The sequence below is a fragment of the Artibeus jamaicensis genome, unplaced genomic scaffold, assembly GCF_021234435.1.
Source record: "Artibeus jamaicensis isolate MK-2021 breed Jamaican fruit bat unplaced genomic scaffold, CSHL_Jam_final scaffold_474, whole genome shotgun sequence".
NCBI classification, from domain to species: Eukaryota; Metazoa; Chordata; class Mammalia; order Chiroptera; family Phyllostomidae; genus Artibeus; species Artibeus jamaicensis.
The window spans coordinates 40,651,861-40,669,720 of record NW_026522046.1 but is presented as its reverse complement, the minus strand read 5'-3'; the positions used below and the strand labels follow the sequence as shown (position 1 = coordinate 40,669,720).

Genomic DNA, 17,860 nt, shown 5'->3' with positions numbered 1-17,860 from the left:
CAACAGCCTGGGCATCCTCACGCCCGCCCTAACGCAGCCGGGCCCCGAACGCGCTACGGCAACATGGGGGCGAGTCAGCTGAGGTCCCCGAGAATTCAGGAAGGGGAAGACTGTGTCATTTTACCACAGTCAACAGATGCCCCTGGTCTGGACAGGAAGCAGCAGCTAGGCCACAGACCAGGCAAGGATGTCCCCACTGCCAGCTGCTTCGAGGATGCTGGGGCCAGACAGAAACAAGGCAGCAAAATTCCAAGGGACTTCATGCTTTTTCCAGCCACTGAGGATAAACAGCTGTCCTGCTCCATAGAGCTCTGTCCTGCCAAAGGGCTCCGGAAGAGCATGTCCACCCCCCACAGTAAAGGATTCAGACGGCTCCCACAACATGGCTGGGGCCAGCAAGGTCACGAAGCCAGAGACTCTGAAACATCAAACTGCAAGTCTATAAGGATGCTGCATTGCTATGTTTTGACCCAGGTAAGTGAAGGTCAGAGAGGCAGTGACTGGCTCAAGACCATAAAGCCATGGCAACCATACGGCCTTTCCAGCCTACCTCCCTGGGGCTGCCAGGAAGCCCCTGCCCTTCCTACTGAGTGGTAGGCTCCAAAACCAACATCAGCTCAGCAGAGAGTCCTGAGAGTGATTTAGAGAAAAGGCTGTGGCACTCCTGTTTTTAATCCTTCCCTGTTCGTTAATGTGCTGCGCTCCCACCCCAGTCCCTCAATCTTGTTCTTTCAGGGTGGAGACTTGGGGTCGCCCCTGACAGGCCTGTATCAGCGGACATGGTCCTAGTAGCAGGTGCTCGGCATTTGTGTCTGGGGCATGTGAAACGATGTTTTCTTCCTGGCACAGCTAAATGGAGGCCCCAAAGGTAAGCTGCAGACTCTAGAAAATGAGACAAGTGTGGCTTCTATAAACACTAGGGTATGGGAGAAACTCTGGGAATGGTCGAAGAATAAAAAGAAAGAGAAGAGAACCTATCGCTAAGTAGGGAAACTCAGCCAGCTGTCTGCCGAGACAAGAGGGCGAGCCGAACCAGTGAGAGGACAGTTAATTCCTTAATAGATGTTTTCAGCACACTGGTGAACGGCCTCTTGTTTGTGAAAGAGTCTGGAACAGGACCAAAACCCACAAACTCACCAGATTCTGCAACCGGGGAATTCCGCACTAAAGCAAAAGCCTTATTCAAACACAAAAGTGCTCTACCTAGAAAATAGCTCTAATAACTTTTTAAGACAGGTTCTCAAAATATTGATTTAATTTTATACTGTTTGTATAAAATTAGTAATAGTTACCCTAACAGATTTTTAACAATAAGTACTATTAAAAAACCAAAGTAAAAGGCTCATGTGTCCCTTTACGGGCTTTTAAATAGTCTCTTGGCTGTGCGTAGCCATTATCTTGCAGAGACGAAAGGCCTATCAGGACTTCCATACTCAGGCAGGCCTTCCAAAAATCTGCCCCTGCGACCCAGGCTGCCGCTTGGTGGCATATGTATGCATCCGTGTGAGCACCAAGGAATACGTGTGAAACAGTAAATGAGAAAAGCAGGGAACACAGCAAGTTCCTATAGCACAATCTCCTGTTTCTTCAAAAATACAGCCCCAGCTGGTGCAGCTCAGTGGACCATGTGCTGGCCCACGAACCAAAGGGTCGCTGGTTCAGTTCTCAGTCAGGGCTCATGCCTGGGTTGCAGGCCCCAGTGGGGGTCACACATGAGAGGCAACGACACACTACTGTTTCTCTCCCTCTCTTTCTCCTTTACTTCCCCTCTCTAAAAATAAATAAATAAAATCTTTTTAAAAACTTAAAAAGCTACACTAACTGAAGCGCACAGTGCTGCAGCCCACGGCATGCAGGACACCTCTGACAGGAAGCCCTCGACCTACTTCTCACTGCGGCAGGGGAAAGACTCAACGCCGCACGGATGCAGACACAGGCTGCAAGAGGCCCTCACACCAGAAACACTGAAACCCAGGGAACTGTGGGTACCACGGACGCGAGCCATGGCGGCAGCACAAACGATCAGGAAATACTCTCTCTGGAGCCTGTTTACTGACTTTTAAAATGTTTTGCTTTTCGAACAACTCACCTTCACATCAACTTCCACACATTAATCTCACCTCACAGGCAACAGCTGGCAGCAACTTGTTTCTCAGACTAACGGGTAAGGACTAGGAACTAATGGCGTACAAGCACTGGGAGAATCCAGCAAGTCTGATGACAGTGAGAACCACATCCTGAAACCAGAGTTCACACTTGTGGCAGTAACTTCACCCCTCTGCCAGTCCCTCCCCACTGGGGCACTGCATCCAAAGGGACCTCATGTCACCAATGAGAAAACTTAGGGACTGATTATAAAGTTCAACTCCCTAAATCTTACCTGACCACATTTTCTTGAATAGCTGAAAATTGCACATCTAAGGTAAAAAGAAGACAAAGAAAGAGCCTGGGTCACAGCACCATAGAAGACTCTAAAATCAGAGGTCTATTTGTTGTTTTTTAAGCAACATCACCATATGGGACACACCATGCAATCCAGTCACAATCTTTCTAGAATGGGGTAGGAGGAACAGCACTGGTCAGGCCAGAAGAACAGAGCATGTCTCCTCGTCGGGGGCAGTGGAAGGCCAGACCAGACACACAGAGGAAGGAGAGGCGGGGAGGAGAGGAAGGGGGAGGGGTTCCAGTCCTGGTGCACAGGGAGGGTGGTGACCCCCGCATGAAGGAGCCTTTCCCACCTCAAAGCCACAGCTCCCAGAACTTCCTGAAGCCGAGGCCACGCCTGCTGTTGGAAGCTAACTCAGCACAGCACAGAACATTTGACATTTGTTATTTCAAAACTCTACAAACACATAATGCTCGCTAACTTTTTACTGGTGCTAAGGAAGTACTTTCACATCTTCTCGATGGACATTTGTGTTATCTGTGGCCCTGACAGCAGTGGACCAGAGAGGAGCTGAACTTGAGACACACCTGGCCCTTTTTCTAATCGACACCTCTGGGCACAGCCGCATCGCCAAATGCGATGCACCAATCGAATTTCCAGCGAAGTCTTAAGACTAACAACATGTATGATTAACTTACATGATCAATGCCTCCCATTCAAAAAAATTCTCTTCATTCATGGGGCCTGCAGGAATAGAAAAAGATCCACATTGTCACTCTGAAGGCAACTTTACTATTAGAAGTAAATTAGAAAAAGATTAATTTTAGTACCTCACCTGCCACAATTCCTTCCGGAGGATTCAGTGTCAATTCTACAAAATTAAAAAGTAAAACCATTATGAAACAGAATGAATATTATATTGAAATTTTAACAAAACTGTAAAAAGTATACAAATTATAAATTACATAGTATACATATTAGCAGATCAAAATTCTTTGTAAAAAGTGGATTCCTGTTCCAGTTACATTTCTGATAAAGACTATGTGAACAGTTCTTTATACCAGCAAAAAAGCAGGATTTTAGAGCTACAAACCCCTTCATTTTACAAATGAAGAAACAATCAAAAAGATTTAACTGTCTTTCCAAAGTACTCCTGCTGGTTATTTTTTTCCAGATATATTTTTTAAAAATTTTATTTATTTCTTTTCAGAGAGAGGGAAGGGTGAGGGGAAAGAGAGGAAGAGAAACAGCAGTGTGTGAGAGATACATCAATCAGCTGCCTCGCACATGTGCCCCAACTGGGGACTGGCCTGCAACCTAGGCGTGTGCCTGACCAGGAACCGAACCCGTGCCCTTTGGTTTTGTAGGACAACGCTCAGCTGACTGAGCCAAGCCAGTCAGGGCTGCTGCTGGTTATTTTGATTAAAGCCCACAACTCAAACACAGTATATTATTTCTCAACTGAAAGGTATCTCCTGTCACTCTGAGACAAATTAAACACGTGACCAGAGCTGAGGCTTCAAAAGCCTGACTCTGAATCAAGTGCACTGAGCACCATACGGCCCAGCTGCCAGTCGGGGTCATCACTGCAATCTCCGAGCCCCATGAAGGCGAGACTCCACAGACTCCCCAGCTCGAGCACTGACGGCAGAAACTGTACAAAACCAGCCCGCAGCAGCGGCACTGCTCAACAACTGAAAATTAGCAGTTGATGAAAAACTTAAGGCCCAGCTCTGTCACGTATAAACTGCCACTAAGAAATGTCATCTGAACTTATAAGGCATATTTAAGAAAGCAAAAAGGTAAGTAAGTCCCAGAGGAAGATGATATTTGCAACAGATAATAACCAACACAGGGCAAACATGTGAACTTCTAAAGATCACTTTACAAAGCAATAAAAATATAGAAATAATCCAAAAGAAGAGTCAAGCACCAGAACTGAACAGGCACTTTTCTCTTTCACACTCTCTCTCTCTCACGGTCAAAAAACCTGAGAAGGCGTCCACCCCATTAACTACAGGGAAATGCAAACTAAAATCCTTGTGAGGCAGCACTGCCCCACCAGAATAACCCAGTCACCGATGTTTAGAAAGCTGACAACTGACGGTAAGAAGCGTCCACCGGGACAGGAGCCACGGAAACGCACTGCTGGGCGGAGTGCAGACTACCATTTTGGAAATGAGGGTGCTGTCACCTACTACGACCCAGCAACTCCTCGCAGGAGTACAAACACACACGTGAGCACGCATGCACCAAGAGACATGTCTAATAACCTTTTTCTTCACTTGCTGACATCATCACTCAGAAAAGCTTCAGATTCTAAGTAGCAAACAACATGCTTTTGCGCAGAGCAACTTTTAACAACCCCCTATGAATCCACCTCTGAAATAATATGGGAAAATAATAGATAAAATGTCACTGGAATAATTAGAGAGTTTGATATTTAACAAACTCTGTCTCCCTAATGAGACAGAGTAGATGCAGACCAAGGATACTAGTTCAAGCAAGTGAGCATTCAATAGTCCTAAATCTTATAAACAAAAATCAATTTAAATATTTCACCACTGCCCTGGAAATAGTGCTCTAACTGGTTTAGAAGGCTGCGTGTGTCTCTACTTTGCTATATAGTTTCATGTATTGAAAAGTACACAGTTAACAATTCTAATCACAACAGCACTCAATTCCAGGTGATATTTCTTCCCTTTATATTTGCATCTTGGTCACAGCTGAAGCTTTGAGGAGCTACACAAAGCCAGGTATAGCTCCTTGGCCAATAGGACTAGAACTGGCCAACCACTTATCAAATATCAAACAACATATTATCAATTACCAGTATACTCTTTCTCTGCCGAGCACTACTCTAGGGAGTGGAGATGTAGTGGTGGAAGACACAGACAAGTTCCCCGCCTTAAATGAGTTTTCGTTCTAGTGAAGACAGACAGGTAATGAACAAGGAAACACAATAAAACAAGTGAGTGTAGTAAACGACCGATTAAGGCAGATGGTTATAACTTGCTAAGAGGAACAGGAGCATAGGGGAGCCAGAGAGGCGGGCGGGGGACAATGGGAATGGGAATGGGAGTAGGGTGCCCTAAAAGCAACATAGAGAAATAATTACACCAATCATTTTAATGGAATCATACACCAAAAGGAGCTGGCTTTCTTCTTCATTTGTGGAGTTTCCCCTTGGAACTTCCCTCTGTGTCTCCCTCCCTTTAGGGAGAGGCACAGGGCTTCCTAAACTGCGTCCTAGTCCAGCAGCCTTCCCACCAGCATTCTTATTCAACAGCGGCATCTGCTGGTCAGTGCAGAACTGCGGCAACCCAATTCGCCAGTGGAGGGAAAGCTCTGGACTACACACACAACCATACAGTTTCATGTTTACAGATTAAAAAAACTTCAAAAAGAGAAACAAAATCTTAACAATGTCAGAGAAACTGAAAATACCATGCCACTGATTCCTTGACAATGTTAAGTTGTTAAAAGCATTTTTTGAAAGTACCTTAAAAAATCGCTGCCACAAAAAGGGAAACACAAATTTACCCTCTGGCCCAGCAATCCCGTGTCTCAGAATCTATCCCACAGAAACACTGCTAAAAACAAGGAAAGATACACGCATAAAGCTATTAATTTCAGGACCATTTGTAATAACAAAAACTGGAAACAACCCAAATACTATCCATAAGGGACCTGTCAAATCATGTTCCATCTACCAAGAGAATACCCGCAGCTGTAAAAGGGAATGGTGAACCCCTCTGTGCACTAGCACAGGACATATCAAATGAAAAAGCAAAGTGGAGGAAAGTGTGTAACGTGGATTCAGGTTAACAACTGAGGTTATTGGAGGGACTCTAATGCAATCCAACTGGTGTTCTTAAGAGAAGATCAGGCCTCAGTCGGTTACATTATACAAAGAATTCTTACAACTTAATAAAACAAACTGAAACATGAGCAAAAAACTTAAGACACATCTTCAAAAAGATATTATGGATGGCATATGAACGCATAAAATGATACACTGTCACTGGTCACTACGAAAATGTAAATTAAAACCACAATGAGAAGATGATGACTTAGAAAAATCTTCAGCTCACTACCCTGAACAGACACACATTTAACCCATATGAAACAATTTCCTCTTTAAAAAAAAACCTTAAAGGCTAGCTGAGTGATAATTGCACACCGGGCAAACGGAAAGCCTGCCCTGCTCCAGAACACCAGCATCTCCTGGAAGGGAGCCTCACCTCATGTCTGGCGCCCCAGTTTTTACAACTGTCACACAGGGGATGCCTCCTGATGGTCTGACTCTGGAAGCTAGGGGACCTTGTGTTCCTGGTCACATGGGACTACAGTAATCATAGTCACCCAGAAAAGAGTTCATACCCTAATCTGGCACCCCAATTTTTGCAAATGCTGCCAGGCGATACCTCTGTATCACCTAGCTCTGGTGGCCAGTGGGGCTTACACTCGTGAGTGGGTCCCTTGGAGTGTAACAACAGGGAAAGAGTTCTCGAACAGCTGCAGCCCCTGAGCACAGCAAGAGGGAACAGACCCAAGAGCTTGGTCTTCCTGTGAAGGACTACTGGCAAGTCACCAGGGCTGCAGCCCCTGGGGCAGGCTTCCAATTGAACTGCATGCACTCCTTTCCGGAGACCGCAGAACGCAGGCGCTAGCATCGCACTCACCCCCGCTGAGCTCCAGCATGCCAGTGTCTCTTGGAGGGGAGCTGTAGGCATGCTTGGTGCTCTGGTTCTTGTGGCTGCAAAGGGCTGCCCCTTGGTCACTTTGCTGTGGTGGCAGGAGTTGCATTCTTGGGTCCCACAAGGCTGGCAATCAAGGAGATGATCCTGGGCAGGCTACCCTATTCCTTTATGATTCGTATAACCCCCAGGGTGCCCCAGGGCACTGTCGAGACCATGGACAACCCCAGCCATGAAGAAAGCTTCTTTGCTCGTCCTGGAGCTTCATCCTGAGGGGGGAGCCTTTGGGCCTGGCACACATTTAGTGGCCTCCATACCGTACTTTGCCATGTATAATGTGCACTTTTTGCCCAAATTTTTGAGGAAAAAATAAGGATGTGCACTACACATGGGTAGCACTAATTCCAATTAGACGTGGGAATTAGTACTAAAACATGGGTGCGCATTATACATAGCAAAATACGGTAGCTGCTCTCAAGGAACCTAGACTGTAGATGCCATCTTGGCATCTCCCTCTGCCTTGCTCCAGCTCCAGTTACACTCGCCTGGAGCCTTGGTACATGATACACGTCTGGAGCCACAATCTCTGTGACTTCCAGCCAAGGGACACGTCCGGATTGTCTAGCTCTGGTGGCCAGGGAGGCTTACACTAACCCACAGGACTTTATATATCTGCATAGTTTTAAAAGCTGCTGCCTGAGGGTCTGGCTTATGATCAACCCAGATCCAGGAGGTGAGATCTTCCCCTTGGGACACTGACAGGTCTTGGCACATCCTCGACTGCGGCTTGCACAAGCACAAAAATTTGAGAGACAACCAAGAGCTGCGGCAGGGCTGAATGACAACATTCATCTTTTACGTGAGGCCACTCCCCTTCAAGACGGGAGAGGTGATTGTTTCATCTACTGTATCAAAACCAACACAGTCAAGCCACATGAAAAACAGAAATATGCTGCAAATGAAAGAACAAGATAAACTTCAGAAAAAAACCTTAATTAAACAGAGGTAAGTAATCTACCTGATAATGAGTTCAAAGTAATGGTCATAAAGATGCTCACCAAACTGGGGAGGAAAATGGATGAACAAAGAACAAACTTCAACATAGAGATGAAAAACATAGAAAATACCAAACAGAAGTCACAGAGCTAAACACACACACACACACATACACAAAACTGCCCTCAAAAAATACACTGGAAGGGCTCAACAGCACAGTAGATGGAGTGGAAGAAAAGATAAGTCAACTTCGAGACAGGCAGTGAAACTCACCCAGTCAGAGCAGCAAAAAGAACAAAAAAAAAGTGAAGTTTAAGGGAATTATGAGACAACATCAAATGGATTAACATTTGCATCCTAGGGCTCCCAGAAGAGAAAAAGAGGAAGAAACCTTATCTGAAAAAATAATGGTGGTGGGGGTGGAGTAGAGGCGGGTAAACAAGGGAGGGGGGAGTACCGGGGACATCCGCAACAGTGTCCACAATGAAAATAAATAAAAAGAAGCAAAGGCTAAAAACTCCTTTAACCCTGAAAAGAAAATAGACACCCCGATCCAGGAAGCCCAGAGAGTTCCAAATAAGAGAAACCCAAAGAAACACTCCAAGACACATTATAATTAAAGTGTTAAAAGTTAAATCAAGAAGACTATTAAAAGCAGCAAGAGAAAACTTCCTGCATACAAGGGGGCCCCCATAAGACCAACAGCAGATTTTTCAGCAGAAACTTTGCAGACCAGAAGGGAGTGGCATGATATATTCAAATGGCTGAAAGAAAAAAACTGAAAACCAAGCATAATCTACCCAGCAAAGTTATCATTCATAAGTAAAGGAGAAATAGTACTGAAATACATAAAAGCTGAAGAAATTCATCATCACCAAATCAGATATTATAAGAAATAAAAGAACTCCTTCGAACTGAAAAAGAAAAGGTATTAGTAAGAAGAACACATACGAAAAAATAACTCTCACTGGAAAAGTAAATATATAATAAAGGTATTGTAATAATTACTTGTAAAACTAGTATAAAGGTTAAATAACAAAAGCAGTGAAAAAACTATGATTAGAATAACCAGTTAAAGGATACACAAGATAAAAGACGTAAAATATCACGTCAAAAACAAAAATGTGCCTGGCTGGTGTAGCTCAGTGGATTGAGCGCAGGCCTGCGAACCACACGATCGCGGTTTGATTCCCAGTCAGGGCACATGCCTGGGTTGCAGACCAGTTCCCAGCAGGGGACTCACGAGAGGCAACCATACATTGATGTTTCTCTCCTTCTCTTCTTCCCTTCCTCTCTAAAGATAAATAAATAAAATCTTTTTAAAAAAATTTAAAAAAAAACATAGTGAGGAGAGAACTAATGTTGAGCTTTAAAATGTGATAAAACTTAATTATCAACATAAAACATATTGTTATAAATATAGGCTGTTATATATAAGCCTATGGTAACCATAAAGCAAAAACCTGTAAGAAACCTACCAAAAGTAAAGAGAAAGGAATCTAAACATATCACTAACAAAAGTCATCAAATTACAAAGAAAGAGAACAAGAGAAGGAACAGAAAAGACTACAGTACAAAAACAGCCAGAAAACAATCGATAAAGTAGCAATAAGCATGTGGCTATCAATAATTATTTTAAATGTGTACGGACTAAGTCATCTAATCAAAAGATAGCGAGTGGCCAAATGGATAGGAAAATCCAGGTCCATCTACGTGCTGCCTACAACAGACTCAATTTAATGTAAGGAACACACAGGCTGAAAGTGAAGGGCTAGGACAAGATGTTCCATGCAAACAGCAAAAGAAAGCTGGAGAAGCTCTGCTTGTATCAGACAAAACAGACTTTAAAAAGGGGGGGGGCTCTAATAAAAGACAAAGATGGGCGTGAGATAATGATAAAGAGGTCAACTCAACAAGAAGATACGACGTTTGGAAATTTTATGCATCCAACATAGGAAAACCTAAATACATAAAAGGAGTATCAAGAGACCTAAAGGGAGACATCACAATGCAACAACAGTGAGGGACTTCAATACCCTACTTGCATCAATGGATAGATCATCCAGAAGGAAAATCAGTAAGGAAACATCAGCATTAAACAGATGAGCTTAGCCAATATTTACATAACATTCCACCCAAAAGCAAAGGGATACATATTCTTCTCAAGTGCCATAGAGCATTCCCCAAGATAGATCATGTGTTAGGCCACAAAACAAGAGAATTCATATCTTGGCAAGTATCTTTTCCACCCACAGTGGTATAAAACTAAATATTGATTACACTAAGAAAACTGGAAAATTCACAAATATGTGGAGATTAAACAACATGCAACTGAACAACCAATGGGTCAAAGAATAAATAAAAGGAGAAATAAAAAAATACCCTGAGACAAATGGAAATGAACATTCCAAAATTCATGGGATGCAGCATAAGGAGTTCTAAGAAGGAATTTTGTAGCAATAAAATGCCTATTTTAAGATACAAGAAAAATCTCAACTAAACAACCTAGCATTTATTAACATCTCAAAGAATTAGGAAAAGAACCAAATGAAGCCCAAAGTTAGAAGGAAAGAAATAACAAAGATTAGAGGGGAAATAAATAAAAGACACTAAAAAGACAATAGAAAACATCAGTAAAACTAACGACTGGGTCTTTGAAAATGTAAAATTGACAAACCTTTAGTCAGACTCACCAAGGAAAAATAAGGATGACTCAATAAATAAAACTGGAAATAAAAGATGTCACAACTGATACCACAGAAATACAAAGGATCCGAAGACACCACACTGAACAACTACACCCTGACGACTTGGATGGATCATGATATAATTATGCTGAATGAAAGGTGCCTGGCAAAAACGATCCACAGTGACGGATAACAGAGCGGATGGGACCTGGAGGCCAGGAGGGAGAAAGGAGAGCTGGGCTATGGAGAGGCAGGAGGGATTTCTGAAGGTTCCCTATCCTGACTGTGGTGACAGCTTCATCGGTGTGTGTGCCTCCGAACCCACTGTGCGTACACTCCAAATGTATGTCCATTATACTTCAACGAACTGCTTTAAAAAAGTGTGGCTGTAAAAAACACCACTATGAAGGCCAAAAGGACAAATCACAGATGGAGATAAGATAACTGTAACACGAATAACCAAAAAAAGGGCTGGAAATATACACAAGGACAGGAAACGTATAAAGAACTCCCACAGACCAGTAAGAAAAAGGCAAACCAGTCTATGGCTATCTGGTGAAAGATTCTACAAACATGACAGGATGTTCAACTTCATTCATAATTACCATATACAAATCAAAGCACACCCATTGGGCTGATGAAAACAGAGACCGCACAACTGTGAGGTGTTGGTGAGCACCCGATGCACCGTGCGTGGGAACAACATGCTGAGAACCAGTCGAGCTGCTCATGTGAGAGCTCCAGGAATACCTCACGCCCCGCACGCGTGCACCAAAACGTTCCTAGAAGCACCATCTATGTATTCATGAAATGCTGGAAATAACCTAAATGCCCACCAATGACGTAATAAATTTTGGCCTATCTGTCAAACAAAACACTACTTAGCAGTGAAAATGTGCCGCGGTCCAGCCGCAGCGGGTCAGGGGGTCCCACAGGTGAGGGCAAGGCGTCGGCGCTGGGTAACAGACGACAACACGCCTCAAAGGACAGTGAAGCTCTGTTCCGTTTATTGCAAGTACAAGCAGGTTTTTATAATTTTCATTTCAGGTAGTGATTAATATTTGCAGTATAACATGATCATTTAAGCAGAAAAAATCAATACAAAGGCAATCAGTAAAAGTACAAAAGTTCCCATAGATTTAGTTAAAAATTATTTTAATTAGGAGAGCCATTAATCAGTTAGAAATATCTTATTGTATATTAAAGTTTCTCAGAATTTGGTATAGGGTATAAGGATACGCTAGACTGAGTAGAGAAAATAGGAGATTTATTATAAAGCCCTCGTGATGTCTAACTTAGCTATCTACCTTTTTTTTGCTTAAAATGTTTTTTCAGTGTACCATAAATTCTGACTCCCTAGTGACTGTTCAGTTTGTAATAACTAACTAGCTTTTCTTATTACTTTGCCTGTCTAGTTGATATATATTCCTATTCAAGGTAAAGGAGGGGCTGTTCCTATGTTGCAGGGGGCTTTCCAGGGTACTTCTTTTAAGTTTCTCTAGGAGTTCTTTTTATAAACATGTTTTGTACTTTAATTCCTTCTAAGAAAGTAGTGAGATTATCTCCTGATTTCCTAGAGTATTCTATCTTATCTTGGGTGTTTTTCTAATGATTGTTATTGATTAAGCTTGAATTCTCAGATTGTTCTGATTGTTTCCTTGTGCCTATATTCCCTGACGTTCTAGTATGATATTATTCTGTTTATTGAGCCGGGAAAGGTCCAGGCACACTATCTGAATCACTGCCAGGGTATTCATAATGATTAAAGCAAAAACGTCATGATCTCTAAAGCAAGCACAATCACAATAGGTATTGCAAGGCCTTCCATGCCACGTCCACCAGGTTGGAAACTGCTTCCTTGAAGTCTTACACCCCCTCTCAGGACCTTGTCACGGAGAGAGGGATCCAACAGTGGACGCGGCAGTGGACGTGGCAAAAATGAACCCCAGCTATATGCTTCGACATACACGAATCTCGGAAACAGTGCCGAGCACAAGATTCCATCTGCAGAACATATATGGTAAAACTACATTCCTATTAGGCACAAACAGACAAAGGTAGGTGATATGTTGTTTATAAGTATATTAAGTGGTAAAACTGAAGGAAAAGAATAATCTACACAAAACTCAGTAGCAGTAAGCACTAAGTAGCACCTTGTGGAAGGTGCATAAAGATTCCTCAAGTCACTGCTAGCCTCTGTTTCTTAAGCTCGGTGTCTTGGCTACAGATGTTCATTTTACTATTCATCTGAACACATGCATTTTACGTACTTCTACATATTTTTAATACGTTTCACAACAAAAAAAAACGTTGTAAAAAGCTAAAAAGGGTTAATGACAGGAAGAAACAGCAGTTCCAGGAAGGTCGGGTTGAGGCTGGTGGTTCAGGGAGAGCTTCTCCAGGGCAGCGGAGCAAAAGCAATGAAGATACATACCCAGGAAAAGAAAGTGCCGGCGCCCAGACAGGAGTGTGCCAACTATGAGGCCGACTGGGCTGGAAAGCAAGGTGCCAGGGGCAGAGGAGTAGATGAGGTCAGAGAGGCAAGAGAAGGGCCTGGGCACGTTGAGCCTGACAGGTCACGGCAAGGACTTTGGTTCTTACTATAGCCGAGGGTGCCAGGCAGAGTGACATGATCTGACTTTCTGCTGTTTTAAAACTAGAACCAAGTGAGGCAAGAGCAGAAGCAGAAGACTGTCAAGACTGAGGTCATCCAGGCCTGGGGACTGGCTTGGTCCCACATGGGACCCCGGATGCAGTCTGAAGTAGGACATCAACTTACTTGTGGATGGGTATAAAAGAAAGTGAGAATCAGGAAGGACACAATGTTTTGAGCCCCCAAAACAGGAAGAATGAGGCTGCCAATACTTGAGATGGGGTTGGGGTACAACAATGATGCAAGAACAGGGACTCGGTTTTACACATGTAAGTTTGGGGTTCCTATTAGATACTGAGCTAGGTAGAATAATGTCCCCCAGAATATGTGAAAGTGACCTTATCTGGAAATGGGGGCCTTGCTGATGCACTCAGTAAAATGAGGCCATACTAGTCTGGGGTGGGGCTTAAACCAATGACTGGCAAGTGTACAGGAGGGGAAGACAGTCACCCACGTGAAGACAGAAGCAGAGATTGGAGTTACACTAGGAAAGGCCAAGGAGCACAAAGAATTGCAGCAGCGACCACCAGAAGCTGGAGTAGGCAAGAAGGGATTCTTCCCCAGGGCTGTGGAAGGGAGGGAGGGTGGCCCTTCTGACACCTTGATCTCAGATTTCTGGCCATCAAAACTGTGAAAGAATAAATTTCTGTTACAATAAGCCACCCAGCTTGTGCTACTTTATTTCAGCCACCCCAAGAAACTCATACCTAAGTCCACCACTGATATCCCTAGGAAATCATCCGTAAAACTAGATGATTTACGAAGAAAACCTCAAGAAAAGATACCAGCTGAAAACATTTGGGGGTTTTTCCTGGCTCTCTCTTTTTTCTGGCTTTAAGAAGTTAGGCAAATCGTTTTGCTTCTGTTAATTCAATTTCCTGTAAAATCAGAAGACTGAACAGAATCGTATTTGAGCTCCTGCCACCTCTAAATTTCTGTAGTTCTAGGGCTATTCTTGAGTAAAGCTGAACAATGCAAAGACTGGGTTGAAGCAGCAGACTGGACTTAATATAATTCCTTCTCTACAGAAATGAGAAACTAATTCCTGCTTGAAGTCTAGAAACTGGGACAAACAAACACAGATCCAGAAAAAGAAACCAGGATGACAGGAAATGCTAAATGTTCCTACACATTGACCACCCCCCTGCCCGGCAGCCAGCATCTTTCCCATAGGAGACAAGGGCACCAGCCTCTCCCCCCAACCTCTGTTCAGAGTGAACCATCTCTCTGCATGGTCCCCTCCCAGTTCTCTCTTAAATACATGGTCCTACTATGGAGGACACTAGATGGTGAACATTGTTTATACATTTTAATGACCCTGCATCTGTAACACTCTGGTTGGCTCTCATCAAACATTGACCCTTCCTGCGCAGTGCCACTGATATGGTTCAGGAAATGGAGCTGCATGCATATCTACCGATTATTTTTATGACTTCATTATGTCAGTTTACTTTCAACTTTCTTCTGGAGGTACTGTCCATGTAATTATAACAATAACTGCTAACATTATCAAGAGCTACCTATCAGGTATCCTGTGAAGCACTGGTCTTCCCAGGGGAGAAAAATGCAGGGGTTAAAGGCCAAGGCCAAGGTCAGAGTGCTAATAAGTAGAAGCTCCAGAGGCCCTGTCCTTAACCAGGAGGGGGCTGCCACCTTGTCTCACCAGCTATGCAATGGGATGGCATGCCAGGACTTGTCACAGGTGACTCTCCCAAGGGAGTACTCTGCTATGAAAATGTAGAATATGGAACGTTTCTAGGTTCTCATGTCTTCCTTTGCTCCCGCCAAATGTTAGAAAAATCTACTGGCTAAGCTGAGGTTTTCCAAACATCACCCAGGAAGAGTAACAGGTGGTGGCACTGCCTGTTACCACACCAGGTGGTGTTCGAGACTGCCACTCCCTTATTAAAGAGGAAACCAAAAGTTAAACTGTCCCCTCAGACTCATCACAGTGTGTTTCTTCTCTTAAAATACTAAGTTCTCGGTAGGCAATTGAGGCTTTCCTCCCCTCCTCTCACTGCACGTGGGCAAAGGTGGAACTAGGGAATTGTCCAAATTAAAGGGCCAAAGAGCTTCGAAGACAAACAGCAAGTGATGACTGAATGTAACTGTCAACATTTTTGAACCAGCGCAGCAGTAACGTTCACTTCTGCCCTTTAACGCATCCTCCGTACAAGTTTACGGACAAAGAGAGGAGGAGGCGGCGGGCACAGCGGAGCAGGGCGACTGCGGGAGACAACTGCGGCTCACTCGCTGCTAATTGTAAACAAACGGGGAGGCACCGTGGGTGAAAGGAGTCCACGCTCCACGGGCGGATTTCCTAGCCTCGCAATCCGCCCAGGCCTCAAGGAGCAGCGGACGGATGGGGGACCAGGACGGGAGGAGGAAGGAAGGGGCACCGCCCCATGTGAGGATCGGCAGCGGAGGGGCCCGGGACTCACGTTTGTACTCCGCCATTAGCCTCTTGAGCGCCGTCCCGGCCATCGTCTGGGCAAAACAGTGCAGTCGGTCCCAAGAGCTCGTCACTGCCCGCCAGACAACGCGGTTGCTTCCGGGTTGCAGCTGGGGCGCCGAAGCTCATCCGGCCCGCGAGGTGCGCATGCGCAGTGGCCAGACCAGCGCCGGCACAAGCGCTTGAGACGGAAGGGTGAGTAGAATGGGGCGGAGCGTGGGCCGGGCCCGGGCGGTGTTGGGGCTGGGACCTGAGCACCGCAGCGATCGGGTTGGAAGTAGTCCGGGAGTAGCTAGGCCCTTCCGCCGCTTTGTGGGGTTAAAGTCGCTTCCAGCAGCTGCTCCAGTTCCTGTAGGACCTAGTCCCCCGAAGATTCTGCGCAGTAGATTCCCGGGTTGGGTGCGTGGTAACCGCCTGTTCTGTCACAGCAGCCGCACGGTGGTCGGATGAACGTGGGCGAATTGGGCAGACGTCATTCAGATAGGGTTTTGGTTTTTTTTAAGACACGGTTGGAGGGGTGGAGAAAAAAAGCATTTGCGGTCGGTGGTATCCATCACGCGTGGCCGCGACGTCACCCCCCACCACTAAGAGCCGGTTACTTTATCTGGGCTCAACCGCAGCCAAAGACGACCATCTCCTAGGTAGTGACACTCCAACTACCTTCCCACAGGGGATAAGTTTGGAAAGAGGGGGTCAATGATGGTAGTGGGGTTATTGTGCTAGCGTGGCCGGAACTCGGGGTGCCCAGACTCATCCCCATGGAGGAGGAACCTGGACAGTTTGGGGGGCCCAAGCTGCAGCCAACCCGCTCATCAGCATGACCTGGGTGCTGAGTAGCAGGTGCGGTATATGAGGACTTCCTAAGCAATCAGAGGAGCCCAGCAAGTAGAGAATGAAATGTCTTTATCTTTGGCAACTCAAGTTCTTAAGTATAAAAGGTATCTAACAGCTGAACCCGGGTTAAGGTAGCACTTTAGCATTAATATCTTGCTTCCCCAGCTGTGAGCTAGCCCAGCACAGCAGGGTAACACCCACCAGGTTTTCCTGGGAGGGTTCCTGGAAAGTGGGGCTTTCACTGCTAGCCAGGGGAAGGCTAGCCGGGACTTGCGCTCCACTGATAGGATTAATAGGGCATATCTACTCCTGAAGCATCAATTTGGAGATCCTGGGAATTAGACCAAGAGGTTATTATCCAAAGGCACAACCTCCAGGACATGCAGTTCTCCTACGTCAGCGCTGTGGGTGGGAAGCAAGCAGCACTGCTCTGCCGTGCCAAACTCTTAGCTCCACTCTCCTAACCTGAGGGAGGAGTGCAGGCTCTCCTCTGCAGAGGTAAGCCCACCTGAATCTCCACCCTTCAGGGCATCTAGCAAATGACTCAGTCCTTGTAAATGTGCTTGAGCCCACCTACTACTTGGCTAGTGTAAATGGTCATGTGCAACAGTGGACATGCTATATCCTGGCTGCCCCTGACCTTTCAGCTTGTGTTCACCTCACTGGATGACTAAAACAGCTTGGTCATTTTCAACCCTGGTTTTGGCACAGCTGAGTCCTCTGGGAAGTTGTCAAATTAGTAGCAGCTTACTCACCTTCAAAGCAGGTGAGCAGGTTGTCAGCTACACAGGAACGTAAGATAGAAAGGCACGAGGCACCAAACAACTTGAGACGCCAGACTGCTGCCCAGCTCTTTACATGTGATGCCCAAGACCATGAATATCATCACAGTGCCAGTTCAGCTTACCAAATGGGAGAATTCTGGGGGACGTGAGGGGGTGGACTCTTCGACAGGAACATGCCAGCCCAACACGAGTGACCTCCCCAGGGCGGGGGGGGGGGCGGGGAGATGTGTTGGGGGTGAAGCAGCCCGTGAATACTTACTTTTCATCAACTAGCCTTTAAATCAAAATCTGAGTGGACTCACTGAGTGGTCATTACAAGTGTTGCATTGTGACAGTTGGCCGCAACCTCCAAATGCAGGATTTAATA

At 45.1% G+C, this 17,860-nt stretch overlaps 1 protein-coding gene across 1 annotated transcript in view; it reads right to left on the bottom strand.

The window, feature by feature from the left end:
• The window catches only part of UBE2G2 (ubiquitin conjugating enzyme E2 G2), a 29,736-nt gene extending 13,737 nt beyond the window's left edge, over positions 1–15,999 (bottom strand). Inside the window, exons 1-3 of the mRNA XM_037158196.2 lie at positions 15,864–15,999; positions 3,222–3,257; positions 3,085–3,130 (exon numbers count right to left, since the gene is read on the bottom strand). Coding sequence (XP_037014091.1) covers positions 3,085–3,130; positions 3,222–3,257; positions 15,864–15,906 — 125 coding nt within the window. The 5' untranslated portion in view covers positions 15,907–15,999. The remainder of the gene's footprint in view (positions 1–3,084; positions 3,131–3,221; positions 3,258–15,863) is intronic.
• Positions 16,000–17,860: the final 1,861 nt, after the last annotated feature.